Source organism: Osmerus mordax, chromosome 6 (genome assembly GCF_038355195.1).
Source record: "Osmerus mordax isolate fOsmMor3 chromosome 6, fOsmMor3.pri, whole genome shotgun sequence".
In the NCBI taxonomy this organism is placed as follows: domain Eukaryota; kingdom Metazoa; phylum Chordata; class Actinopteri; order Osmeriformes; family Osmeridae; genus Osmerus; species Osmerus mordax.
Window position 1 is genome coordinate 4042248 of NC_090055.1, and position 27109 is coordinate 4069356.

Below are 27109 nucleotides of genomic sequence, written 5' to 3' on the forward strand. Positions count from 1 at the left end.
ACTTTGGTCAAGTCTCAAGCCTTTACCCATATGTAATATTCAATGGAGATTGTACAGCAATATCAAAAACATAAATCTTGTCACCTAGTCTACCTTAAGTTAAAAGACAAGATGGGAAGCACACAGCAAAATTGGTAGCATTGAACAAAATTATCTAATGTCTAAAGACATATACTTGTAATATGGTATAACATTACAAAAGCAGTACTATTTAGATCAATTTCTTCTTGTTGGTGACTTCACAGCTTAACATCTTCCATGCGCCTGCCCATGTTAGACGTTTTAGTTTGCCTTTTACCATTTATTCAACCATTTATTCAGGCAAAAAATGATTAAAATCAAATTCATCTTTATTTATATGAGAACAATCAGCGCTATATTACACTTTGCTTTGTATAAATTCTAATAAATTAATGACAGAAAACAGTGACATAATCCTGCTGCAAGTTTTCTGAACTGGGTGAAAACACCATAATAGGCATTAACCTCCCCTACGCAACTCCTCTCTAAAGAGCAAGGAAAACATTTACTGATGTATATAGGAATAATCTATAACACTAATGATCAATTATAGTGATAGTTACTGTGTTTTTCATTTAAAAGGTGTCAGGGCATAAGTTCTTTGATGTGAATGGTATAAGGGTTTTGCAGTGTTCGCTGTGGTAAGAAGGGCAAGGCTACGCAGGTTCTCAGCCCCCTCATTAGACTCCTTTACAGCCTAAGCTTTGACCTCATCAGGGGGTGTGGTCCCCGACAGTCCCGCTAGGGCGTTGGTCACCATTCTCTGGACCATGATGCCACTGGTTTCCAGTGTGTGAGTGCCCAGGTGGGGCAGGATGATCACATTGGGGAGGGCTGCCAGGGGATGGCCTCTGGAGGGGAGAGAACACAGACTCAGACCAGCATCCACTCACAACCAGGACAGGCCCAGGTAAGGCCGTGTTCACACCAAACACAAAGCGAATTATTCGCGCGTCGAGATTACATGTAAAGTCAATGCAAACACGAGAATTTGCCTCATACGCGCAAATAATTCTCTTCGCGTTTGGTGTGAACACAGCATAAGGTAGGTCAATCTTACATGGGTAGGGGTTCAGGGTACGTGACGTCCAGTGCTGCTGCTCTGATCCCCTTTCTTTGTAGGGCCTCCACCAAGGCCTCTTGGTCCACAACGTGCCCTGCCAAACACACACAATTATTGATAGAAATAATTATATTTGTGTGTGTGTGTGTGTTGGTACCTCTGCTGATGTTGATCAATGTGCTGGTAGGCTTCATCATGGCCAGCTCCTTGGCTCCTATTAGACCGCGTGTCTGAGGAGACAGGTTCACCACCACCATGACAAAGTCTGACCTACGTAGCAGATCCTCCAGGATGGGGCAGTAGGTGGCCCCAACCACTCTCTCTTCCTCCTCTGGCCTTCAAACATGCACACAAAAACACACACTTCATATCAACAGTCGCTTCATCATCCAGTCAAGGCACATACAGTATATTACAGACAGGCTGTCAGTGTCATGACTTTAATGGATGAACCCCTACTCATACCCACCTCCACTCTGGCGTGGACAAATAAATGATTAAACAAGGTAACAACTTCTGAACTTTATAATAGGAATACAAACACAGTTAGCACAGTTAAGAACAGTGAATGCTTGCACCATCCTGTTACTTTTCTTAACTTTTAGAAACTTAACTTAAAGAAGAAAAAGAGATCCTATAACACGAGTTGGAGAGCCCTGGGTTTAGCAGCTGTGTACCTGCGGTTCCTGTTGTGGTAGAGGATCTTCATGTCAAAGCCATAAGCCCTCTTGGCCACTTTGTAACCGATTCTACCCATTCCTACAATACCAAGTGTGGCTCCGCTCACATCGGCCCCCAATGAGCTCTCTGGGAGAAGTTCTGTCTCATGGCTCATTGTGAACTGGTGACCTTCCAGGATTTTCCTAGCAGATGCAAGCATTAGGCCCATGCCCAGGTCTGCAGTGGCATTGTCAACCACATGAGGTGTGTTGCACACTTTCACCCCATAGCTGTTGATCATAGGAATGTCTAAATGATCCACCCCCACCCCTCCATTTACAACCACCTTCAGGTTTGGTAGAGACTGCAGCAAGTTTTTGTCCACTTCCAAGGCTGCCCCCCAGACAAACACTGCCTTCAATTTATCTGCAAACGTTTTCTGGTCTTTAAGGAACTCATCGTGAGAGATGATTGTGAAGTGCTCCTGGATGATGGGAGCAAAGCAGCGGTATATCCCTCCTGGTGCTCCTAAGGAGGTGGCCAAGATACATGGTTTCTCCATTCTCACCTGGTCCATAGAAATACAAGCTTCAACAGTGGAACACAGCCTAATATTTCATTGTTTCAAAAATAGGCGACATGGTTGAAAGGCTGTCCAGCTCAACTCATATAGACGATATTAAAGTGCACTTGTCTTGTATAGTCTTTGACTAGTAATTATATAGACAGAATATATACTTGTCTGTAACAAATCGTGCAGTAAGAACACACAAGGGTAGCCCACGATCAACTGTTAACTCCTTGCAAGGCTACTTCGGAGAAAGGATTTTCTTAACCCGTACCCGCATTCAGGACCGTTTAATGTGTGACAGTATCTGAACTGCATTCCGCTATCTAAAGTGCAGTATAAGTATGTCATAAATTACTCGTTTATAAATATATGATGGTATTTACCAGTTGCGATACAAAGCGTTTCCGTGTCTGTAGCTGAATCCGTACTCTGCATGTGAAATGAAACATTTTGCATCTAGACACAGTTAATCGACTACCATTCCAGCAAGAAGGTCTTAAAACCCGCGCCCATCTATAATAATCAACAGATTGCACATGCGGTGAGCAAGGCAAACTTTCGTCTTGACATAACTTTGGATCAACTTGTCGAGTTTGATTCTCATAATTTGTTGTTATGGATTCATTATCATATTGTGTATGATTTTCCTGCAATTATAGCATAATAGTGTTCCATCTACATAATAAACATCTAAGTACAAAAAATCATAAAATCTGTTCACGAGGTATGTCCCTCCTCTCCTAAGCCACACTGACACACATAAACACAATATTGTTTTTCATTCTCTGCTCTCTGTCACCCCCGCGCGCCAGACAATGTAATCACTGTCGTATCAACTCCTTGCTCACGTCTGTTATAGACACTTGTACTTACACCCGGTCCCTTACACATACAATATACCTCGATCGACCGCTGGGGTATTAGCCCCGGTTTTCTCTCAACGGAGAGAACCACGCCGTTATTAGCATACTAACGTGGCGAAGAGTTCTGATATGTTACAGTTGAAATATTGACATTTCTTTTTTTCTTTGGGCGAAATAATTTGTACATTCCGCTCCGCGAGTATAATTTAACACAAGCTGCAGGGCCCTTACGTGTTGGATCCCAAATGTCTTGGTTGGATCGCTGCATCAACGATTGAGTAGCCACAACACTCTTAGAACATTACTATATAGACGGGTTCATTAATGTATTTATGCTTCAGCGTCGTGGTCGTTATCGGTGGCAGAATCTGTGTTTCTTGCCGTCGATTTCTTCTGCAGGGGAGGGAGAGTCCAGAAGCGGGTTGTCTAGACCACAGGATTTGCATGGTCCTAGAAAACAGAACGTAAATGTGTCGGTAGCACCTTCAAATAGGTTTACACAATGAGCACAGATAGACCCAAAAGGAACATCATAAAAAAGAAATACGTAAGTAGTCCTTTGGTACCTTATTATAATAAACATGGTATTTGTCAAGTCAAAAATGATTTACAGTAGGCCACTATGGATTAATTACTCGTTATAATACTGTACATCTTTCACAGCTTCCAAATCTCAGCATCTAATGTGTTTGACATGAGAAATCCACAGACACGGTATAATGTAATACATTGGCAGTAACCCTGGCTGTGAAATGTGCATGTGTGTGTGTGCACATGTGTTTGTGTCAGTGGTTAATCCTCACTGTCCTCTGCAGGATGACAGTGAGGGGATGCCATGGTGTGAGGAGCGGGTGGTACGGAAGGTTCTCTTCCTGTCTTTGAGGGAGTTCCGAAGCGGTCAGCGGAGCCTCCACAGTGTGGCCGGCTCAGGGGGTGAGTGATCTTCCATGTAGGCTATGTGGTGGTAAGTGGTCACTTAATGCTTGAGGGGGTTTATGATTTATTGTCATGATTGATTGTATTCTATTGTTGGTTATTAATATGAAAATACTGTCAATACAATACTGACAATACTGCTAAATAAATGACTAAAAATACTGTACAACAGTAAATTACTTGGGGAGACAACCCAAAGCCTCAGAATGACCGTTTAGTTTTAATGCAGAAAGTTAAATAAAATAGTTTTGAAGTTGTAACAGATGCTATTCTTAACCAACCTATTTCATGACCTGCAGGCTCCTCCGCTAAAGGCCATGGTCTCCGGTCAACACCAAAGGGGGGTCAGACCACGAACAGTCGAACTAACCGTTCACGACGCTTGTCACAAAACCAGCATGGCAGCAAGGAGGACAACCCATACAGAAAGAGGTTTGTCTGCGTGTGTGTGTTGAAGAGAGAAACAGAGGGAGGGAGGGAGGACAGGTGGTGTTGGGTGGGTGAGAGGACACACTCTGTCTTCCTGCTGCCCACCGGCTGCCCTCTCTGGCAGTACTTTTGCATTCAGAGCCAACCATCACATGCACACACAAATATTCAGCAGATATCTGTTGCTCAGTCTGCCAACTGTCTATTCGATAAGAATTGTACATAGTCTGACAGCTGTTAAAATGAGCAAGTGTAGCGTTTGCTGAGAGCTTTGTGTATCTATTGGTGGAGGAGTGGCGTGTCTGATTTAGGTTTGTGCATGACCTCATCTCCACAGCTGACCCAGTTCATAACTGTCTTCTTCCTTTATTCTCTCTCTGTCCATTTGTTCATTCTGAATGTTGCGCTGGGACAGGCCCAGGCTGCAGGTGCAGAGGAAGTTTGCCCAGTCTCAACCCAGTTATCCCAGCTCCACCCCCCTGAAGACAACCCCCCCAGACATTGTTACTGTCGCCTTGTCCTCTGAGATGCTAAATCACAGGCCTCCAAAGACTGAGGACTTCCTCTCTTTCCTCTGCTTACGAGGTTTGACTCACCTCCCATAGGACACCAGTGCGCACACACAGACTCACACTCAGACAAACACACACACTTGGTTTGAACATGTGTCTTACCTCTTGCAGGCACAGTAGCATTGCCTGGAAACATGGCAAACTTAGGCAGTGTCCAGGATGATGCTGGTCTTCAAAAGGAAGACCCCAAGGACAGAACAGCTGTCAGTCAGAACTCTGCTTCCTGTCTGGTGACAAATAAGAGTAGTAGACGTCAAGGGAAAAAAATGTCCAACAGTGCAGGTAATGCACATGCACACTATCCAGTTTACTTCGTAAACTAACCCAATTTCAGATACAAAGATTGCTGTGGATTTTGAGGATGTATGTAATGTAATGACTTTGTGTTGTCCTGCAGTGTTGCACAGCCATGGCAGGTGTTTGAGAGGTAGAGAGCCAAGAGTATCACCCAGGCCAGGAGAGAATGTGCAGGGGGCAGACAGGATGGAGATCACTTCCACAACCATGGGCCTTCCCGTACTCCCAGCCAGGGCCTCAGCCCCCAACCACATCCGCTACCCCAGGGTCTCCCAGCAGCCACCTCAGGTTTGGCGATAACATTATTATAAATTATATAATAACTTACTCTAAGCTGATATATCATATGCTGTTTTTGTGCAAGAATAAACGTTAATACACAGTGAAACTGTCTTGTAGGCATTGTTGTAAGAGCAGGAGTTTGCAAGGTCCAAAAATACTTATAGGCTACACTAAAGTACAACTGTTAATTGTTTGACTGAGACAGGTTTCCATGGTGATAGCTGTGTGTTTGTTTTATACAGGTTTCCATGGTGACTGGGCTCTCAGGGATCACGTCATCAACTCGCTCTTCCTTAAGAAATCAGACTTCCCCTCTCCGCTTGCTTCCACCTAGAGCTGCCAGGTCTTCAGGGCAACCCATCAAGACAGCAGCCCCTCCCCACAGGTCATCAGTCCCACCCTCCTCGAGGTTACCATCCCCACCCGTAAAGAGCCCCGCCCCGCCTTCCAGAAGTTGTCTAAACCTAAACAAACCCAGACAGGTCCAAAAGACCAAGCTCTCCCCTCGCAGAAGGCATTCAAACTCCAGGCGCTCCAAACACTCCACCTCTCGCCTCCGCCATCGAAACCCCTGTTGCCCCAAGTCCAACCCTCGCCACACTGCTTGCCGTCGTCATTCTCCCCACACCAACTCAGGAAAGAACCCCAGTTGCATTGCAAAGACATCCAAACAGGTAGTTGTACCCATACAGGTAGCCAGAGGGCAGCAAATCGGACACCTACATGTGCAGGATGGTGTCCAGCAGAGCAACGAGAGCTTAAGACAGTCCAGGAGGAGACGTGGCCTCCCAGCAGAGACAGACTCCGTCCCTGAGGTCATGGAGGTCAGACTTCAGGTAAGCGGCCCACAGACCCGCAGCAGGACACTGAACCATGTTGGAAAAGTTGGTCAGGACAGTGTTGTAACCAGCCGCCATGTTGGAGCAGTCCAGTCCAAACCTGCTTCCGGACAAAGACAAACTGGTGAGTCTACGCTGACTCGGCAAGCACAGTCCAGCCAGGGATGAAGAAGCTCCTTAGAACCTGTTTGCACTAACATTAAAATAGATGTTTTATACTGTTTTGACTACTGTTAATTGTAAAGATACTGAATTACAATATCTTCCAATATTATCTACTATGTATGAGAGTCAACAAGCCTATTATCGTGGTGCTCAACAACTTGGTGCTCAACTTTTTGGAGTTGTCTGTCTCTTCACTTGGATTGTCTCATATTGGAAAGGCTTTCGATTTAGAGGACATGAAGGTGACGAGAGGCACTTCTTTTGTGGTCTGGTGTATGGAGGTCTGTTAAACATGTCTGTTTCACTTCTGGTGCTAATATTTTGTTTTATAACAAAAATCTGTAACTCTTGTTGGTCTGTGTTGTCAGTATGCACTGTAGAATTGTATTATCATACTTGAGTATAGACAGCTAAATACTGGTTTGAAGCAATTCCGCTTAAGTCCTCTGACTGTAGGAAATCCAGGTAAGACTAGAATAGATGACTTCAGAGCTAGCTTGTGCTAGATAATGCAAATTAAAATAACATTTTTGCTCTTGCTCCTTAACACTGGTGATGAAACAGTTAGCAATGGTCAAGATGGTTCTGTTGTCTCTGATAGGATAGTCTTTTATAGCTGCCTGATTCATTGGCTTTGACTCTCCGTTCCCTGACGGCCAATGACTGTTCTTAAAATAAAATAAACGTTTACAAACTTGTCTGTTGTACAAAGCAGATTTTCCCTATCCCAGAATACATACACAAATGCAGTCTTATTGCAAAAAATGTGCTTCAGTAATACAACAAGAAAAAGAGTCCAAAATGGAAATCAGCACAGATTAACCTTGAACTACTTTATTAACATCTCTTATAAATCTCCTAGAGGAATTTGACAACTCTTCATGGAATACTGTAGATTGTACAAAACAACTGATTTGTTGTGAAGGAAGAGAAAGCGTAAGCGCTCATACACAGTGATTATTGTTGCCCTAACCTCCCTCTCTTCTAAAGACAAACCCTACAGTTGAGTCACACAGAGCCAGGCTCCATAGTAGTACACCAAAAGTGTTTTAGGTAGTTGTGGAGGCCAGCTGTTAACTTAGGGAGATCCAGGGTTTAGTTAGCAGTTACCCCCAGGGGCAGATCTTGGAGGGTAACTGTTGTTGTTAACAGGGTTTCAGTTCAGTAACAGGCTCAGAGGTTTGGGAGTCACTGTCAGAGCTTTCACAAGTCTTCAGTGGCTCGGGCAGGACTACCAGTGCAGAGTCCAACTGGACCTCTTCCTCATCTGACTGAACCATTGGCTCTTCTCCACTCTCCTCACTGGCCTCCTTCTCAAGACCCTGCCCCTCTGATTCCTGGATGGATGGCTCGGTGCAGAGAGAGGAGCCAAGTCTCTCTCTTGGATCAGCCTCCCTCATGAATAAGTCAGATGACCAGGACTCAGGATCTGGACCTGTGGGGGAAACAGAACTCTCAGTATCCAGACCCAGGGCAAATGTGGGTAAAAGGGAGAATATGGAAGTGAGGTAACAGAACTATAAACAGTTTTGGAAGCAATAGGTGTGTTCGACTTAATGCAGCACCGGCGGCGCCGACAGCCGGCTGCCATTGGCTGTTTCAAGTCAGACGTCTGCAAGCGCCGCCTGCACTGCATGAAGTCGAACACACCTATTGTGACATCAAGGTGCTAAATGGTGGGAGCGGGTGTGGTGGTAGTGGGCATGGTCTAACCCGAGGTCAGAGAAGAGGTGGTGCTGACGATGTCATCTGCAGAGTTGAGGAAGACATCCAGTGCCTCCTGGTCCGACAGGACTGCTAGCTCCACCTGCTCTAGAGCCTCAACACTCACCTTTGTGGGTGAGGGGCTTCCTGCTGGTTCTTGTGCACAAAATCAAACACAAAAAAGAGGGATTAGATGGGAGTAGAAAATAAATACTATGGCTACTCTGTAGGGGGCAGAGCTAATGTTCTCACCTCCCTCCTTGAGTTGCAGGTAGCCTGAGGAAATATATTTCTCCATGTCCTGTTGAAAAGCCTCTTCAAAGAATTTCTGCCTCTCCTTTAGCTTCTGCTGCTGGGCATGCTCCATCTCCAACACCTTCTGAGCATGCTCAGAGTTAAGGTCAGCTGAAGGGAAAGAAAGGAAAATACAAGTCTGACACAGAATGATTTACTTTGTGTCTTTATTTTGGTGTCCAGAAACGCAAGGCACATGTTGTTCATTACGAAATATAACGTGTTTGTCCCCAAACAAAATAACAATTTAATGTCTGAACAAATGGAGTCAGGTGGCTGAGCGGTGAGGGAATCGGGCCAGTAATCATGAGGTTGCCAGTTCGATTCCCGGCTGTGCAAAATGACGTTGTGTCCTTGGGCAAGGCACGTCACCCTACTTGCCTCGGGGAATGTCCCTGTACTTACTGTAAGTCGCTCTGGATAAGAGCGTCTGCTAAATGACTAAGTGTAAATAGTCTTCACACTGATCAGAGGCACAGCCAGCATACCTAAAGAGATGTGCCTGAATCAAGAGATGGCACATGGTTTGAATGTTTAGGCTTACCTTTCAATGCCTCCAGCTCTTTCCTAGAAGAGACCACAGACAGAATTAGTGTCACATTTGTCGTTGTGTCGTTCGTCAGTACACAATTCCGTCCTCTTTTGCCCACACTAAAGTTTGAACTTGGGTTACTCGTTACTCACGCAACAACCACCTCTCATAAACACCGCTTTTCGATGGCGAGGGTGCACAGTATTTAAACTGAGAATTGAGTTTAACCAATTTAACTTGGTTACATTAGGTTATGGTAATACAAACTTTTATTTGTCAATTTTCTGTTAAAAATACTTGACCACATAACCATTAAAGATAAGATTTTTATTTACGTGCAAATACTGTTCTATTTGTAAATATGAAGTCATCACATACAGGCCGTTGATGTGGAACCCTCTATGACATAAATTTGATGCCTCCAGTCTGAGTTTATATAGACCATGGTGTATGGTCATGTAATGGAATCCTCGATCATATCTGACAGGAGCAAAGGAAGTCAGACAAACACACACAGCTTTGTTTGAGTTGTTGACCTAGAGTCCCATACCTCTTCTTCTTTTTGTAGTTTTCCAGCTGCAGGCAGTGGTGCTGTTTGAAGCGCTGCTGCTCACACTGGGCACATAGGTTCTCCAGGTAGAGCAGACGGCTCTCCATTTCCTCAAAGTCCCCTTCCATGTGGGCTGAGGACAGACAAACACAGTGAAGCTGTTTCCCTGAAGGATACTTATAACTGGCAATGATGTTATGAAGTCACACTCTGTAAGACTTGTCGACGGATACTCAAAAAATCCGTAACCCTTCCTTCCTCTGTACTAGTTCATCCCAGCCGTGCACTGTATAGGTGACAGTGGAGAGACTGACCGATACGCGACGTGATACTCTCCAGGTCAGAGAGGAAAGCCGGGATCTGCTGCAGCTGCTCCTCTAGGTCCACCAGTGCTGCTCTCCTCCTCTCCCAGTGAGCCGAGAGCATCACCACCTCCCCATCCACACTCTGGAGAGGTGGAGAAAAGAAGAATGGAAATTAGACTGAAACATTCATGTTTAGATTAATGCAACTGGATATATGGCATGATACATACCTCTCCAGCATTGGCACAGTCCTTAGATCTCCTGTGGAGAGCCACCCATGTGTCTTCATACCTGGAAAATATTTGACAAAAAATCTAATTTCTTGCTTCACTGCACTATTGTCTACCAACGTGTGAGAGGACCACCTACCTACTGAGAAGCTCCACTCCAGCAGAGAACTGGGGAAGGTGTTCTTCATATCTGTAAAGGCAGGAATGACAGATTTCGTAAAATTGGAAAACACATTCTACATCCCACAGTTTTAATGTCAGCTGACTATATAAGACTAATTTCGTAGCTTTTTGTACACAGTTTGAAAGACTAACCTTGGTTTCCTCTTTACTTTGGAATCTTTGGATTTCTCCCCCAGCGTCTTTAAGCTAAAGAGTGGGAACAAACATAGTTTCAGAGGTAAGGACCGGTGGTATGCTAACAGATAACTGACAGCCAGTCTGCAAAATTGATTTTATTGCATTGAGGATTTTAGAATTTGGGATTGAGGTGTTGTCTAAACTGAACAGTGGTCTTTTGGTTCAGCACTATCGTGGCAATTAAAGCATCCGCGCAATTTCGTTTCCCTGCGCTTAACGTTTAGGTGAGGAATGTGTTTCTTGCCGTCGCCATCACATGACTGTCAGATGCTTGTTATTAGCTAAGAAAGCAGGGCTAATGTTAGCTTAGCTACAATAGCAGCAGGGGTTAGGGTTAGCTGAATATAGATGCATTCTGTGAAAATAGCACCACATTCAGTATATATTTATCATGTGTTCGCACACTAACATAGTCACCGCTTGTCTTTGACAAACAATCAGTTTGTCGCATTTAAATAACTATTCTAACATTAAATAGCCGAGTTCTTAACAAGCCAACGTGGCTAGCTAACTATATTGTCAATGGGTGCATTTGATTTGATTCCCTTACCACGCTGTACTAGATAAGCAAGTGTTTCACAATCCTTGAGTCATGGAACACAAATCACACTCATCTGGTGCGCTAGAAGTCTAGAAACTTGACGTTTTGACACTATGAAAGCTAAGGAAAAGCATAGATAGCTCACAAGCTAGTTGAAAAGACAGAAATATACAGCACATTAGCAGGCTTAAAATACAAACCCTGTAGTGAAATCCTGCTGCACCGTCTGCAACCTCTCTTTAAAATTCTCAAACATCTTTCTTCCTGGTTCAGTTCAATCAGAACTGGACAAAAATAGCGTGTAGTCGCATTAGCAACTTATCTGCGTTTTAATCAATGTAGAAGCCATACAAAGTCGTCAGTAGTCCTTTTCGTTGTTGTTTGTTCTTGGTAGCTAAGTTTAAGTTTGATTTTTTGCTAAATAATTAGCTATATGGCTAGATAACTGTACTGCAGTTCTGCACACAGTCACTGCTCATCTGTCATAACATGCAGTAAATAATCACGCCACTTCTTAGTGTCGTACACCAGGGGGTGCTCTCCACCCAGATCTTGGTTAGCCTTAGCAAGAGTGAAAGAGATTTTTGTGCACAAGTGGGCGGTGACTGCAAGACAGTTGTTCAAATACAGTGTACCCGGTCTTTTCGGTGCTGTCCGTGGTTGGAGCTGCTGAGGGGGTACACGGTCACGCCAGTCTCTGCTGCAGAACTGCAAGTACTGGAACTTAAAATGCTTTGCTACGTAACGCGACCTGACTTGGTGGTGATGGAGTTGGAAGTTGATGCGAAGGCAAACGGAGACGACTGCCTACAGAAGGTAAAAAATACATTAAACTCTCAGACAATGATACTCAATATTCCAACCTAAACCGGGGTTGCTTCATTTAAATTATTTTATATTTAGAATGTTGATCAAAGACGTAATCATGTCAAAACTATGTGGTTCAGCATATTGTAACAAGCCTATAAATAAGTATAAATCACATGTTTCATTTATATGTGCAGGTGTGTAGGCAGCTGGACATCATCGAGGTCGACTACTTTGGCCTGCAGTTCTGCGGCAGTAGAGGAGAGCGGTTATGGCTGAACCTGAGAAACCCCGTCTGCCAGCAGCTGGACAGCTTGTCCCAATGCCGACTGGAGCTTCGGGTCAAGTTTCTGGTTGATCCACATCTGATCCTCCAGAATCAGACTAGGTTGGTACACACTGCCTTCTGTCCGTACTGTTACGTAATCGGTGGTGTGCCTGAACCGACACGTAAAGCACTACTTATGTAATAACTTTGGTGAATTGGGCTTCTTTTTTCTCCTCAACTCCTCCTCAACACGGATATGAGCTGTTTGTGAGGCCTGGACGGGCTAGCACACAGGTCTATTGTAACTATTGTTGAGGGCACACAAAGACATTCTATAGGCTATTGTGGTTGGGCTCCATAACGGAAAACTACAGTATCCTGCTCAACTGTGTGTAATAAGCCCTACGCAGACCATACAAGATTTACACACAAATATTCCATTAAGTTCCTATCTTTGTACTTACTTTAATTTTTATTTTATTTTATTTGTTCAATGTTTGTAATGAATGGAGTATAAGATTTGAATGCTTTGTCCATTGTCTATTCCTTCGTGGACTGAGGAACGGTTAACAGTTTGAGTTTGCACTGTTCTATGTCTGCGTTCAGAGCATGTTGACACACTGACATCACAGTTTGTGACCATGTCATAAACATAGTACAGCCTGCACTGACACATTCACAGATCTACTGTAGAGACTGCTACGATTGAGCAACCGTTTGGAGTAAACAATTATACTGCAACTGTATGTAACATATCTTGACCAAGGTCTAGTCACTAGTGTACTTATTGGGGCAGTAGAGCTGAAGATTATACAGTTGTTCAATTCACTATAAAGAGAACACAGGTGTCTGAAGTTGCCTCTCTCTCCTCCTCCTCGTCCTCCTCACATCCTTCCCCCCTGCCTCTTTCTTCCAGACACCTGTTCTTCCTCCAGGTGAAGGAGCAGCTGTGTTCAGGGAGTCTGCAGGTAGAGAACGAGCAGGCTGTTGAGCTGTGTGTCTTGATGGCTCAGGCTGAATATGGAGACTTTAGCCCCCCGTCAGACCAGTACAGCCAACTTTATCAACAACTCCTCAGACACCAGCCTGACAACATTACCATCAACAGGTAATAAAATACATCTGACAGCTGACCAAAAATGGGTTTTATAAACAGGCTTTTTAGACTGTCCATCCCCTAAACCAGTGTTTCCCAACCCTGGTCCTCAGGGAACACCTGTCCTGCATGTTTTACATGTTTCCTTGCTCCAACACACCTGATTCAAATGAATTGGTCGTTTTCTAGCTCTGCAGAAGCCTGCTTATGACCATTCATTTGAATCAGGTGTGTTGGAGCAGGGAAACATCTAAAACATGCAGGACAAGTGTTCCCTTAGGACCAGGGTTGGGGAAACACTGCCCTAAACGATTTCGTCCAGACTAGCTAAACAATGAGACTAATAAATGAACGAGTGTAACTTAACAGCTCCTCCTCCGTGTGCCCTACAGCATCATGGAGAAGCACAGGCAGCTGGAGGGGAGGAACCCAGCTTCAGCAGAGTATTCTGTCCTGCAGCTTGTGGCGTCTGCAGAGCACTATGGGGTGGAGTGGCACCGCGCCCGCGACTCAGAGGGACAGGCGCTGTCTGTGGGTGTGGGGCCCGAGGGCATCGTCACCTGCCAAGAGGACCTCAGTGTCACTAATAGGTAACCACCAACAACAATAAAAATAAAAAAAATCATGTGATGCCGCCTGGACATGAGTTCAACACTGACTCCTGCCTTGTTCCTCTTGTCCTCCTCTCCCCCCTTAGGATTGACTATTCCCTCGTCCAGATAGCCACCCAGACAGGAAGGAATGTTTATTTGACTGTTGCCAAGGACAACGGAGAAAGTGACATCTTCTTGTTCAAGATGGTCAGCAGCAGAGCAGCTGGAGGGCTCTACCGCTCCCTGACTGAGACACACACCTTCTACAGGTCAGCACCCCCCCCCCCCCCACCCCCAACACAGCTAACTCACACCTTCCATCCTGCTGCACAACACTTGCATGCTGGATTTCCTTGTGTCTGATGTGTGATTGGTTCCCAGGTGTGACACGGTGGGGGAGGACGTAAGGCTGCAGTACAGTCGTGACTTCACCGGGCACTTTGCGGCCCTCTTCAACCACAACATCCCGCTGGGCCGGAAGTACTTGTTTGATGTCAGTCGCACCGCCAAAGAAGCCTACGACCACGCGCGCCGGGTGCTCTACCACGCCAACAGGGGAATTCAGACCACCTCCCCCCCGGCCAGCCCAGAAGTCGGAGGGGACTCGGAGTGTGAGGGGTGCAAGCAGAGCCGGGCCCTGGAGGAGGTGGTGCTCCGCCTGCGGGAGGCACTGTTGTGTGTGGTGTGCTGTCAGGAGGAGATCGATGCTGCCTTCTGCCCTTGTGGCCACCTGGTCTGCTGCCAGAGCTGCGCTGCCCAGCTGGAGGTGAGGACCTGACCCAGGGGTTATCTGGTGTTTACTCTACGTGAAGTTTAAGCTGGTTAAGATAAGGCTTTAGTTTTACGTGAGGGGTGTAGACTGTTCAGGGTGAGCTGACGCTTAGGGGGGCGGTTAGACTGGCCGTCTGTGCACTGGCAGTTTAAAGCTGCAGTCACCTGGTGAACTATGGTATGTAGTGAGCACACAGTGCCATGCAGGGGTAGTCTGTGCAAAACATTAAGTTACTCTCCACGACTAACGTTTGAAAGGAAGGCTTCAGTCAACTTATTTCTTTTAACCCTTGTGTTATCTTCGGGTCATTCTGACCCATCAGTCATTGTGACCCACCGTTGTATTGCGACAACTTTACCGCATACAAAAACAAAGTGAAGCATTTTCTTTTAACCGTTGGGCTGTCTCAGACCCCCCACATTGCAAAGGTTAAAAGAAAATGTTTATTTGTTTTTGTATTGGGTAAACACAACGATGGTTTGTTTTGAACCTTTGGGTCATGTGACCCGAAGGCAGCACAAGGGTTAAAGGACTTTTGTAGCACATAACTGCCGGATATAAAGTGCCAATCAGAGCAAGCTGCTTCAAATCACAACTGATCCACGTTTGAAATGAGTAGCATATCATAACATGGTAAAAGATTCTTGTAATACAGCAGTTCTCTGTTCTAACAGTCTGTGTCTTCTGCCCAGGTGTGCCCAGTGTGTCGCTCAGAAGTGGACAAGGTTCAGCACGTATATCTACCCACCTGTGCCAACTTATTGAACCTGGCTTTGCCCAACCCTGCCACTATCAGCACTCACACAGAACGGACCAATCACATCAACACTTCATCTGCAGCAGCAAATTTCATTTACGGCTCCACGGGAATGGCCAATCATATCTATGCCTCGACAGAGAAGGTCTGCACAGCTTAAGGACAATTCCTCAGGACAAAAAATGACGCCCAAAACCTACCAGACACAACCAGACCACCCAGTGCCTGTCCTAGGCCTGTATGTGCTGAAACTCCATAAACCGTATCAGTGGTTAAGAACAATCAACTTTTATTTAACTTTTCACAAACATTTCAAACCATGAGACTGAAAGACAAACATCTACTGTATCCTCTCTCATCCTTAAATATTCATTTCAAGTTTGTTTGCCAACCATTACTAACCATTTAACTCCAGAGGATTCTGTACCAGACTCAAAGCACCGATAAGAATCATTGCAACGATCCGGACTTTGTTATTCTTCCGGTCACACTCCATAATACTCAACTGTCCTGTTTGTATGTACGGTATCATTTGTACACAATGTCATCTAGTACTAGTCAGCCACTGTATTCTTTGTCTATGCTACTTTTCTTGAACTGTGTGAGATTGGATGTTACCTCAGGTTCAAACTGGGCTTTAGTTACAAGGTGGTACGAGCATGGCTGAACCAAGCTAAACACGGTCCGTTTACTTTCATATCGTCAAAGTAGTATCAATAAAGTTACTTCAGAAACCAACAGTATGACATTTAACATGTGTTTTATTTGGGAAGTGAAACCACTTCCTCCTTACCACCTGCAATACGCAACTTCTGACACTTTTCTGACATCTTTCCTCACTCAATAACCTTTGGTAACCTCATTCAGTGACCTGTGGAGTCAGGTCACTGACTCCACTCCGCTGGTCACATCTGTATTGAATACTTTTTTTTTTTTGCTATTGTGGGAGGGTAAGAGGCTGACCTATGACCTGTGCCAGGGTTCAGGGAACCTTACCAGTGATTACTATCTGCGTATCTCATAGAATTGACGCAGCTTGTCATGACAGGTGTGGGTGAAAAACTGGAGGAGAACTTAAACGGTTGTGAGGTCAACCTCACATAATCAATCATTGCCAAATGTACAGTAGAGTGTACAGTACACTAACATTGCTCAGCTGGGGAGGGGAAAGCTTCTTTCGTAGCTTGTAGTTGTAATAAACCAATGGTTATTAATTAGGCTGTCCTGCTTGCAATGTATCATCACAAAACATCCTGTTACAGTGTTTTTTCCATTTATATTACTATAAATAATCTACTGTGGCCATATGTAAAGGGGTTACATCATTATTAGACTTCAGTACAAAGAGTTAACCAGCTACTTGGACTCAGATGACGGGTGGGTGGTGGGTGGTAGCCAAGTCTGGAACACACTGTACTAGAACAGCTTCTCCTAGACAGACTAATGCCTCATTTACTCCACCCCGCGGTTGAGAGCTAGTTGGGGGGAAACGATAAAAGGGACATGGTAAATATCCAGAATATCATTTTATTGAAGTTGTACATGTAGTAAATCACATAGGAACAGTCTTAAATAAACTCTGAATGTACAGCTGTATATGTCAATGAAAATCAACTTCAAGTTTTTAACCCTATTGGTTCTAAAACATTTTTTACATGTTAATAGAAATGCTAAATAAACAGGCATCTTCAAGTATATTTTGTCCTCTTATGCCTTTTTAGATTTCCTCATCTTTACAGTTATGAAAAACTGTACAAACATTTCCAAAAAATGGTGACACATGAAGCATGTGCTTTAGCTTACTTGGGAACAACCCAACTTCATAGCAGTAAGCTGACCCAGTCAGCCATACATAGGCCCCGCTGAGATCACAATGACCCACAGCCGGAGGGTAAGGGAGTAGCTGTCAGGAGATGGAGGCGAAAGAGTAGAGAAGAAGATCAAGAAGGGGGCTTAGTGGTCGGGCTAGAGAGTGAAAGAGGAGTATACAGGTGAACACAGGTGCTTGTCCCTCTAGTTTACCCCTGGGAGAGGTTGGGTGGGGGTACAACACTGTAAACCTGGCTTTTGCTTGGCACAACAGAGTCACCACCTGGTGATGACTGGAGTCTCAGTCAGGTCATCAATCTTCAACCAGCAAGTCTGGGTTATAAACCATTCTTGCTAAAGCGTATGTCCTTCTGTCCTGTCAGTCTACCGTCACTGTACAGCTGGAAAAAGCAATTCTCTGATTCTGCTGGGTAGAACAGACCATTCACGACAGTGACCAGGTCTGTGGACAAGTGCTGGCTAGCATGGGTGGGTAAAGTGACGGGTATGTCCTGAGCTCTACAGGATAACACTGTCTTTAAGTGGTACCTTTCATCCTTTCAAAGAGTCTTTCCTCTCTCCCTTTAAAACACTTTTTTTTTTCTTTCAGTCTGGGTGCAGCAGGCCAGCCGGCTGTCATGGGTGAGCGGGGGGAGGGTGGGTGTCCAGAGGCCATCTCTATCAGTCCAGGCCAAACCCGCCAAGTTGCGGATGAGTAGGGTGGAGGTGGTGCGGTGGCCGTAAGGTTGGGGGGGACCTGTGGCCAGAGGAAGAGGAAGGTGATGCTACGGGTGCCCATCCCCTGTGCCCGTGTGGCCCCCTGTGCCCACAGACAGTCAGACAGAACAGAGGGCGCTCATCTGCTGAACCTTGCTGAGGTCAGAGAGCAGCTGCTTGATGCGTAGTTTGAGCTGTGGCAGCCGTGCCAGGGGGTCCGGGGGTTCCAACTCCCCTGACAGGTCGAGCCAACTCTCCAACACTGTGGGGGGAGAGAGAGAGAGAGAGAGAGAGGGGGAGAGAGAGAGAGGGAGAGAGAGGGAGAGCGAGGGAGGGGGAGGGGGAGAGAGAGAGAGAGAGAGAGAGAGGGAGAGAGGGAGAGGGGGAGAGAGAGGGGGAGAGAGAGGGGGAGAGAGAAGATTGATTGTCACATTAGATTCCTAAATATAAATAGCTAATGGTCCATCAGTGGCTTCTCATTGGCTAATTCTTTCTTTATTTGTAATTGTGGATGTCATTCTGAGTGTTTGTGTCCAAGACTGGAGCTCCAAAAGGGTGTTTGTTTCATGTGTGCAGTGTATCCAGACAAAGGGTTCACTTTTTTTTTACCATCCAGCTCCTTCTCTATTAGGTCCATCCTGCTGGCCAGCTGGTTCTGGACATCTTCTATATGGGTCAGCAGGTTCATTTGCCACTGCAGGCAGTTTCGGGCATGTTCTACTGAATCTGCACCGGGCAACATCACAGCCGCCCGCTCCTACAAACCAAATGAACCCATACTGTGGTTAGTGCCCACTACTACAAACCAAACGTACTCAGAGTGGACATATGTAGCCAAAGCTCATCCTTACTCCTTGTTCCACAGAGTGTGTGACAGTTTTGAGCTCCAGGCTCATCCCCACCTCGCCCTCCTCCCTGCTGCAGCCCAAAAGGTCTGCAGCCATCCTGGGGGGGTCAGTGGCTGCACCAGGGGTCCCAGGGGGCTTCTGGTAGCTGTGCTCGCTGGTGATGTAGGTGTCGGGGAGACAATTCTGGTCCTCAGAGTCTGCCAGGACTTCCTGAAAGTGCAGGCAGTCAGGGAGCCCTCCCATTGGCTGGTCCTCATCTGAGTTTACCCAAGACCGTGCCCAGAAGTGCAAGCTGGGGCTGTGTCTGTTCCTGGGGGGACAAACATCAGCAAAGTTTGATAAGAATAATAAGAAAAAAACAGCAAGACGAAACTAGAGGCAGAGGCAATAACAGAAAAGATATGTTGGAGTCTTACTGCAGAATGTCCATCTTGAGTGTGAGTCCGTGGAGAAGGGTCTTGAGGCTGTAGGCGTCGGCCAGAAGCTGATGGGTGGAGACTATTTTCTGACAGTTCTGATGGGAGTAGTTATCTGATAGGAAGGACAGTCCCAACATGTGACCCTTCGTCAGCCAGTCCCTGTCATGCAGGTACTTGGCACTCCACCTCTGGCCTGGGAGGAGTCAGAGAGACATCAGGCACACAGTTCTAGCTCAGGATAATCAGGTCTTGGAGATATATTGACCACAAGTGTGTGTCTTACCTGGGGGGTCTCTGCAGATGTAACATATGTACTGTTCTGGGATACTGTCCTCAAGGAGGCCCATACAGACACTGTGCTGCCAGCACATACACTCCTCACACTGCACACAAACATGGGGGTCAAAACTGCATTAACATGAGCTAGAATCACTTAAAACTACCACAGAAATACCTAAAAGACAAGTCAGCACAGGAGTTGTCTTTGCTATGAGCTGAACCAGAAGGTTCCTAAACCACGAGTCAGTTAAAAACTACTTATTTTTGGTGAGTTATGTAGGCTACCCACATGTCCTCCTTGGTATAAACTAGTGAGGTGTCCACATTGTAAACAGGAAGGGTGTGCGCTGGTCGTGCGTTACCTGGATCATGAAGCCATTCTCCTCATCCATCTGGCAGACACAGCGGACTATCTCCTGGCTGTCCTGCGGCTCCTCGGGTGGGAAGGCCTCCATGGCCAGGTCCTCCTGGCTGAGGTCGTCCCCACTCAGCAGCAGGCTCTCTGTGGTCGAGTCCTCTAGGTAGTCCACGTCCGACAGGTCTGGACACACACGGGCACACACATACAAACACAAATTAGAACAGAGGTGGAAGGGTGAGAGAAGTAGGGGTGGGAATCTTTTGGTACCTCACGATTCGATTCTTGGGGTCACGATTCGATTAAAAATAGTTTCTCGATTTTTTTATTTAAAAAAATATATATAACAAATACATTTTTTACATTTATGAATCGATGTGAATCGCAATTCAAATGTGAATCGATTTTTCAGTGAGAAGCATATGGAAGGGGGAGTTAGGGGCCTGTCGTTGATCACTCACTCTCTCCGGTCAGGTCGACAGACAGGATGGCTCGTGGGTACTGGTGGTGTTTAGAGGAGGAAGGGGACGAGGAGGTGAGAAAGGTGAACGCGCTGCCAGAAGAACGATGCAGGGGAGATGAAGACCTGTCTAGGAAGGAGAGCGACATCCCGTCGAAGTCCGTGTAGCCTAGGAAACACACACGCGTCAATGTAACAGAACCCATGTGGTCCAAACGACTCGGAAGGGACAGTGTTGTGTTGTCTTACTGTGTTGCTTGGATTTCTTCTTTTTCTTCTTCTTCTTCTTCTGTTTGAGTTTGAACAGGTCTTTGTCCTTCCTGTCCCTACGCTCCCTGTCCTTCTCCTTCTTCTTTCCTGAAAACACAACGGTTCTCATCAGCTCAACTCACGACTCAGGGAGTCAGGTGGCTGAGCGGTTAGGGAATCGGGCAAGTAATCAGAAGGTTGCCGGTTCGATTCCTGGCCGTGCAGAATGACTGTCCATGGGCAAGGCACTTCACCCTACTTGCCTCAGGGGAATGTCCCTGTACTTACTGTAAGTCGCTCTGGATAAGAGCGTCTGCTAAATAACTAAATGTAACTCTGAGAGACAGTGAGATACACAGCTAGAGGCACAGACAGACAGACCAAAATGACAAACTCACCCAGCTGCTGTGGTTTCTCCTCCAGTTTGACCTTCTTCTCCGTTTTGATGAACCCTGGAAGAGAAAACAATAGCAGAGTAGTTAGTAACTGGTATACGTCATCCCTAGGATGGTTCAGACCAACCCCGCTGACAAAAATACTGGTCAGGAAGAGAGGGGGTTCAAATGTCTATATGGTAGGAGACAGAGAAGGTTAAAGACCTAGCTAGACTGACCTGTTTCTGGGTACTTGTCCTTGTCGATGACCTTCTTTAGGATCTTCTCGTGGAGGTTGTCCAGGCTCCTATCACGGGGCAGGGGAGGAAGGGACACCTCAGTGCTGTCAGAGCTCATGGAGGCTGACGAGCGCTTCTTCCTTCCCGACCGGCCGGCTCTGACACAGTCCAGCTGGAGGGCTTGGGCCTGGGGAGACAGTGCTGGGGACAAAGACAAACAGTTTTACAGAAGTGAGAGCCTTGATTTACAACGAGTGTAATTTACAGTGCCAGTATAATGCTGCTATGGGCCTTACAGGAGGAGGAGGAGACAGTGCGGCGTCTTTTACTGTCAGGGACTTCTAGCTGGGGGTTGGAGGAGGGGGGCAGGGAGGTGGACGTGGCCCGGGTGCGGCCCACCCTGTCCGGGGAGCACGTCTCAAAGTCATGGGTCTCTCTTTCTGCGTTGTGGTAGTATTTGAGGTGGTATTCCAGGAGCTTGGCTTTGCGGAAGGCTTTGGAGCAGCCGGCCACCTGACACTGGAATTGGCTGTCCAGGTCACCTGGGGATGAGGGATCCTCAGACCGCAGGGTGCTCATGACTGGGGGGGGGGGGGGGGAAAGAAGGTCAGACAGGTTAGACTGGAGAGGGAGACGGGCGAAAAGTGTGACGGACTACACATATTGCTGAATTCAAGCTACCACCATTTACTGTAATAACAATAACCGTATCTAACGCTTTGATCTTACTTGGCTCTCTGGTGTGTTTGTTCATTTTGGGAGTCCTGATTGTTGCCGTCTTCAAACCGGGAGCTGGAAGACAAGGGACTGTGCAAAACACACACACATGTTGGACTGTGTTCTCAACAGATGCAGGTGCATGATCATGTAAAGAAATGGCCCATCTTCCTAGCCTAACAATACCTGCTGCTAGTGGCGAAGATTTCTCCCCAGCAGGATTAGCGGGGGGCCCACCGGGCAGCTGGTTCTGGCCTGTGGCTGGTGCTGGAGGAGTGGGTGCAGGGGGCATTCCTGCACAGTAGTTATGGAGGCTGGAATCTGACTTCTCCACACAGTTCAGAACTGCACCTGTGACAGAACCAGACATTCAAATTTCAAGAACAATACTGAAAAGTCGAGGATAACAAATTTGAACTGTGGGAGCTACTGTACACTGTGTAAGAAATTAGGAAGATCGTTGTATGGAATTCTCCTTGGACGGGTAGGCTGCAGAAACTTACCCTCTGTAGAAGATGCACCGATCTCTGTTGGGCGTGTCTCTTTGGCGGGGGATGAGGGGCTGTTGTCGGCATGTGCTGGGTTGGGAGTGGGGTCGCCGGGGGCGTCGACTGGGGTGGTTGCAAGTCGCTGGGAGCGTCGTCTCTGCTGTGCAGACTCTGACGTTCTTAAGGAGGGGGAGGGGCTGGAGGGGGCTACGTGGGGGTCAGGGAGGGGCAAAGAGGTCACTACTGACACATAAACATGAATCATACTGTACATATGCCGACAAACACTTCCCGGAGAAATGTTGTCTGCTGTGACAGAGAGCACCCACCAGGAAGTGAGGGTGCAGTGGAGGAGCTGAGAGAGGGGGGGAGGGGGGGCTCGGTGCCCGGCTGGGTCTCCTCCCCTGCTGACGAGGGGGCAGAGACGGGTTGGGAGGGGGTGGAGCTGGTGGACTCTACAGACTGATGATTGGAGCGCCTGGCCCCACCCTTGGCAGGGGCCGGGCTGGAGACGGGGGAGTGTCTGCTGTCCTCCTCATCCCTCTGCTCCTCCTGCTCTCCTGCAGAATCAACACAAGCACCTCGAAGGGATGAGCGAGACAAAACAGAGAGGATTAAAAAGGCTAATGAACGAAGCTAAAAAAATATGATGTAATGACACACAGAAGAGACACACAACTTGATAAGTATAACAGACAAGAGACATGGAAAAGACAGTGAGAAGGGGCCTAGTTCGAGTTGAAGCAACAGGGAAAGGCATCCAGCATCACAGCGGTTCTAACGCTGTAGGGAGGAGGCGAGGAAGGGTTGAAGTACCAGGTTTGTCAGAATTGCTCTCCTCCTCCTCCTGCTCGTCGTCATCGAAGTCGTCCTCTGCATCTTCATCTTCGGAGGGCTCTCCGCGGCCCTCATCGCGGTCTTTGTTACTGTTGGCGCTGGTACGAGGTTTACTGTTGCCCCTGTTCCTGGCGGCGGCCGAGGCGGCCTTTACCAACGCCACCCAGTCCTGACAGAGAGACATGTGTTGCTGGTGGGTATGGGGCAGGAGGTCAACAACAGACTGGACCTCAACACACAAGTATTGGAACCACTGACAAAAATGGATTCAAGCGATCATCTCAACCCTTTACAATCAGCATCTGACAGTGTATCCGGTTCCCACTCATAGCTGGCAGCTTAGACAATCAGTGTTCTATTCCTTCCAGTCTGAGGCTACAGAGATACATTAGCTGGTAGATAAGATTAAGGTGTGGTCTATGGGTTGGGACCCTGCAGATGCCAGATCCTGCTCTATCCTGCCAGGCCTTGCTGTCTTTTTTACCTTCTGCAAAGAGAGGGAAAAGGAGGCACATACTTTATGACACAGTCGAATTATGTCTGCATCTTAAAACCGCAGCCATTTTAAGACTTATTTTGCTTGTGTGTGAAGCTCATGTTGAATTGAACGAGACCCATGACGTCAGGGTATTCATGTCACTATCTGAACTGGGATGCCACAACTAAACTGGGTTTGAGAAACTTGACAGTGTTTGAGGCCTGGTGTCTGTTTCTCACCTGGCCTTTTGCATCCTCTGGCATGGACTTGATATGTATCCTCTTCACACAACGGACAACCCCATCGTAGAACTGCACCGTGTAGGTACCAGCTGAGGAAAAGAGGACGAACATGAGGTGGGGTGTTTCTATCCAATAAATGTTCAGTAGGGGTGGGGGGAAAAATAGATTCACATATGAATCGCGATTCAGTCTTCTAGCTATCCAAAAATTGATTAAAATTCGGGCTTAATAATTAATAAATATTATTATTATTAAGAATCGTGACCCCAAGAATCGAATTGTGAGGTACTAAAAGATTCCCACTCTTAATGTCCAGTAACGCCTCGATGTTTAGAAACACCAAGTAAGACTATGGTTAGCCTGATGGGAAACTGCAGAGAAGAGCCGGACCAAGAATTCCAATGTATCGGTACTTGTTTTAAAAGGCAAATAAAAAAACTGTACTTCCAGCAAAGTCATACTCACTGTCCTTGTTGAATGATTCTATCTTAGCAGGGTAATATCGACAGTCTGTCCATCGAGCAAGCACCTCTTCTCCATCTCTCAACTCCTGCAACACAGAACAACCAAGCGCAAACCTCTGTCACCCATACAATAAGATCTATGCACCTACATTAACACAGGTGTTATTAGACATTAATACAAAAATGTCTAAAATAAGATTGTTATAGGTGGGAATCAGTCTTAAAAACCAAACCCCTGGAGAACATGATGATTTTAAACATTGTTTGTTTCATAAGTCAAAATAAAAAAAGTTTTTCATGTCAAGCAGTTGAAGACATATGTTTTTATGGTAAAAGAAAAATCAAGACACTGATCACCGCTTTCTCTAATGTAATGAACCAAGTCGTTCTTTGAGAAAAATTATAAACAAAATTGCTGTTTCAGAAAAAATGCTATAATTAGACAACAAACAAAAGTGATGAGATTCAGAAAACTAAGAAACAAGCTTAAAGGACACAGAATGAGAGACATTGTGAGTCTAGATCACTGTGCTTCGGTTTGGCAATGCCTGATGTTTGGTGTATAGGCCTGATTCAGCTCTGCCTAATCGTCCATGATCTGATGCACCAAAGCTGGAACATGAGGAACCAAAACACTGGATGAAACAAGCCAATAACTGCAGATGGGACACTGGGGGTGTATATACTTGTCTCTTTGGCGGTAAGTCTGATTGGTCCCCAGCGCTCTCTGTACTTCCAGGAAGCTCACCGAGGCGAGATGCTGTCATCTCGCTGAGTCTTTCCTGGTAGAACATATTCATAACAAGCATCAACAATTAATCCATTACTGCTATTATTACTTATCCCATCTCAATGACAGGCAGCACTAGGGTTCTGGATCTACAACATCACATCCTGTCTGCTTTCCTGCCCTATGTCTGGTACACACACCTCTGTAGTTCCGGCATGCCATGTTAGTTACAGGTGCAACAGACATAGACATGTGTGTGTCTAGAGACAGACATATCTGTGTGTGGGAAGGTGTGTGTTTAAATGTGCGTGTATGGACTACCTACAGTCATCTCCTCATCTTCTTTAAGGCCCTCCTTTCGGAGTGCTGATCTTTCCAGCGGACGCAGCCGAGTACTGTCCCACAGAATCCACTCGTCATAGCGATGGCTCCACCTGTCAAAGTGGACCAGCATCTTCCCCTCCTCAAAGTCCACTTCCTCTATGCGAGACGGGTACCTAGACGAGAAAAAGATGCAGATTATAATTTTCTTTATACTACATAAATCAGATGTTTTATGGTATCAATAAGATGGCACACTGACAAATACATACCATTTCTTAAGGTAGTCTTGAGCTTCAACTCTGGCCCCAACTTCAAAGGAGATCCCTGGACGATTGGGTGGTTTCTTGCTCATTTTCAAACTGTCTATTCCAAGACTAATGTTTTGTGTCTGTGTTGGAGAACACGTGGAACAGGGAAAGTAAGCTGATTATATGGTAGCGATATCCCTGGCGTTCAAAATCTAGCCTACAGAGATCTAGTCTGTCAATGTACTAACACTTGCTGACTGCACAGCTACAGTAGAGATAGCTAGCTAGCAAGCTAAACAACGATAAAGTACTCATATTTCGTTTGGCTTGTGCTGCCAACTGTTTGCAACCACATTCCATTGCCCATTCACCCTCTAGCCGACTCGGCTTAGGCTAGGCTAGTGGATAGCTTGCTAACAAGAAAGCTAGAGTAGCTAGATAGTGCTACCGTTGTTGGCGAGGTTCCCAACGGTTACAGAAGATACCGTTAAGTAGCTAGCTAACTAACTATTCGTTAATAGCTAAAACAGTCTGTTGGTTCAGGGCATACAATTAAATACCGTTCAATTGTCAGCAAGATAGCTAGCTAGTCTAGCTAACCTACAGTTACGAGATGGCAACATGATCATGAATGGAACAGAGAGCTTGCTAGAACTAGCTTACTAACTTAACTCATTACGAAAGGTCTCGCTAGCTGAGCTAATGTTATATGGGAAACATTTTAAATGTTACCTTATAAAGTAGCTAGCGACTTAAAGTAGCGTTAACGTCCAAGCAAGAGTTACCTAGCAAGAGCTAACCATTGTAGCTAGCTAGTTGACAGGCAATCGAACGTTAGTTTAACTAGCCATGAAGATGTTGCTAGCTGTCTAGCCTGCATGTAATATTACAACACAATATTTTCAAGTAAGCCCTGACAGCGAAAGGAATGTATTGCCATATATTCCCCTGTCTAACAAGTCAACTTGTGTGCACTGTCCGTAGTGGTGAAGCAAGCTAGCTCTGTTAGCTAGCTAGGCTATATAACTAGCTGTCACATTAGCTTGCTATCCCAATTCTGCACTGCAGGTCAGCCCAAAACAGACAACTAACTTCGTAACCATACATGATGTATCGTGTGTTAAATGCATGTATTATTATTTTGGGAATTTATTTATAATTTGCTTTACCTTTGCGAGCACATTTGGCAAAAGAAAAATACAGATTGCTAATGTGTTAAAGACAGCCTTTCCATTCTTCTGCTCTCTCAGATACTTTATCCTTCCTAACCCCAAATAAGGGGCGTTCCAATGTACCAACCCCCATCCCATGGCCACGTAGTG

The 27109-nt window shown here is 46.0% G+C and overlaps 4 protein-coding genes across 7 annotated transcripts; 1 reads left to right on the forward strand and 3 right to left on the reverse strand.

Annotated features, from left to right (window-relative positions):
- Window positions 1–22: 22 nt before the first annotated feature.
- On the reverse strand, window positions 23–2812 carry zgc:136493 (uncharacterized protein LOC692276 homolog). Its single transcript, XM_067238188.1, has 5 exons — window positions 2699–2812; window positions 1762–2312; window positions 1242–1420; window positions 1082–1178; window positions 23–872 (listed from the first exon to the last, which is right to left on the reverse strand). Exons 1-5 carry the CDS (start codon window positions 2762–2764, stop codon window positions 719–721), a joined length of 1047 nt encoding a protein of 348 aa, XP_067094289.1. The 5' UTR covers window positions 2765–2812; the 3' UTR covers window positions 23–718.
- Window positions 2813–7520: 4708 nt separating this feature from the next.
- Window positions 7521–11700, reverse strand: dtnbp1a (dystrobrevin binding protein 1a). The gene is made up of 10 exons (XM_067237995.1): window positions 11415–11700; window positions 10629–10682; window positions 10453–10503; window positions 10314–10374; window positions 10093–10225; window positions 9779–9911; window positions 9241–9263; window positions 8655–8807; window positions 8412–8558; window positions 7521–8133 (listed from the first exon to the last, which is right to left on the reverse strand). Exons 1-10 carry the CDS (start codon window positions 11468–11470, stop codon window positions 7844–7846), a joined length of 1101 nt encoding a protein of 366 aa, XP_067094096.1. The 5' UTR covers window positions 11471–11700; the 3' UTR covers window positions 7521–7843.
- A 181-nt stretch (window positions 11701–11881) lies between these two features.
- mylipb (myosin regulatory light chain interacting protein b) lies at window positions 11882–16245 on the forward strand. The gene is made up of 7 exons (XM_067237954.1): window positions 11882–12030; window positions 12219–12409; window positions 13206–13397; window positions 13778–13975; window positions 14083–14247; window positions 14360–14744; window positions 15443–16245. The coding sequence occupies exons 1-7, from the start codon at window positions 11944–11946 to the stop codon at window positions 15665–15667; spliced, it is 1443 nt and encodes a 480-aa protein (XP_067094055.1). The 5' UTR covers window positions 11882–11943; the 3' UTR covers window positions 15668–16245.
- A 782-nt stretch (window positions 16246–17027) lies between these two features.
- phf20l1 (PHD finger protein 20 like 1) lies at window positions 17028–27035 on the reverse strand. 4 transcript variants are annotated; one of them, XM_067238669.1, is made up of 22 exons: window positions 26957–27035; window positions 25809–25927; window positions 25541–25712; window positions 25172–25267; window positions 24487–24571; window positions 24019–24110; window positions 23281–23470; window positions 22794–23024; window positions 22480–22671; window positions 22163–22327; window positions 21989–22066; window positions 21556–21840; window positions 21260–21460; window positions 21045–21098; window positions 20647–20754; window positions 20399–20566; window positions 19942–20120; window positions 19584–19683; window positions 19298–19493; window positions 18885–19191; window positions 18643–18790; window positions 17028–18295 (listed from the first exon to the last, which is right to left on the reverse strand). In XM_067238669.1, exons 2-22 carry the CDS (start codon window positions 25889–25891, stop codon window positions 18153–18155), a joined length of 3273 nt encoding a protein of 1090 aa, XP_067094770.1. In that variant the 5' UTR covers window positions 25892–25927; window positions 26957–27035; the 3' UTR covers window positions 17028–18152. The 4 variants fall into 4 exon arrangements, with proteins under 4 accessions (XP_067094770.1, XP_067094769.1, XP_067094771.1 ...); XM_067238668.1 differs by having other exon boundaries at window positions 22794–23045; XM_067238670.1 differs by lacking the exon at window positions 25172–25267 and having other exon boundaries at window positions 22794–23045.
- Between the last annotated feature and the right edge of the window lie 74 nt (window positions 27036–27109).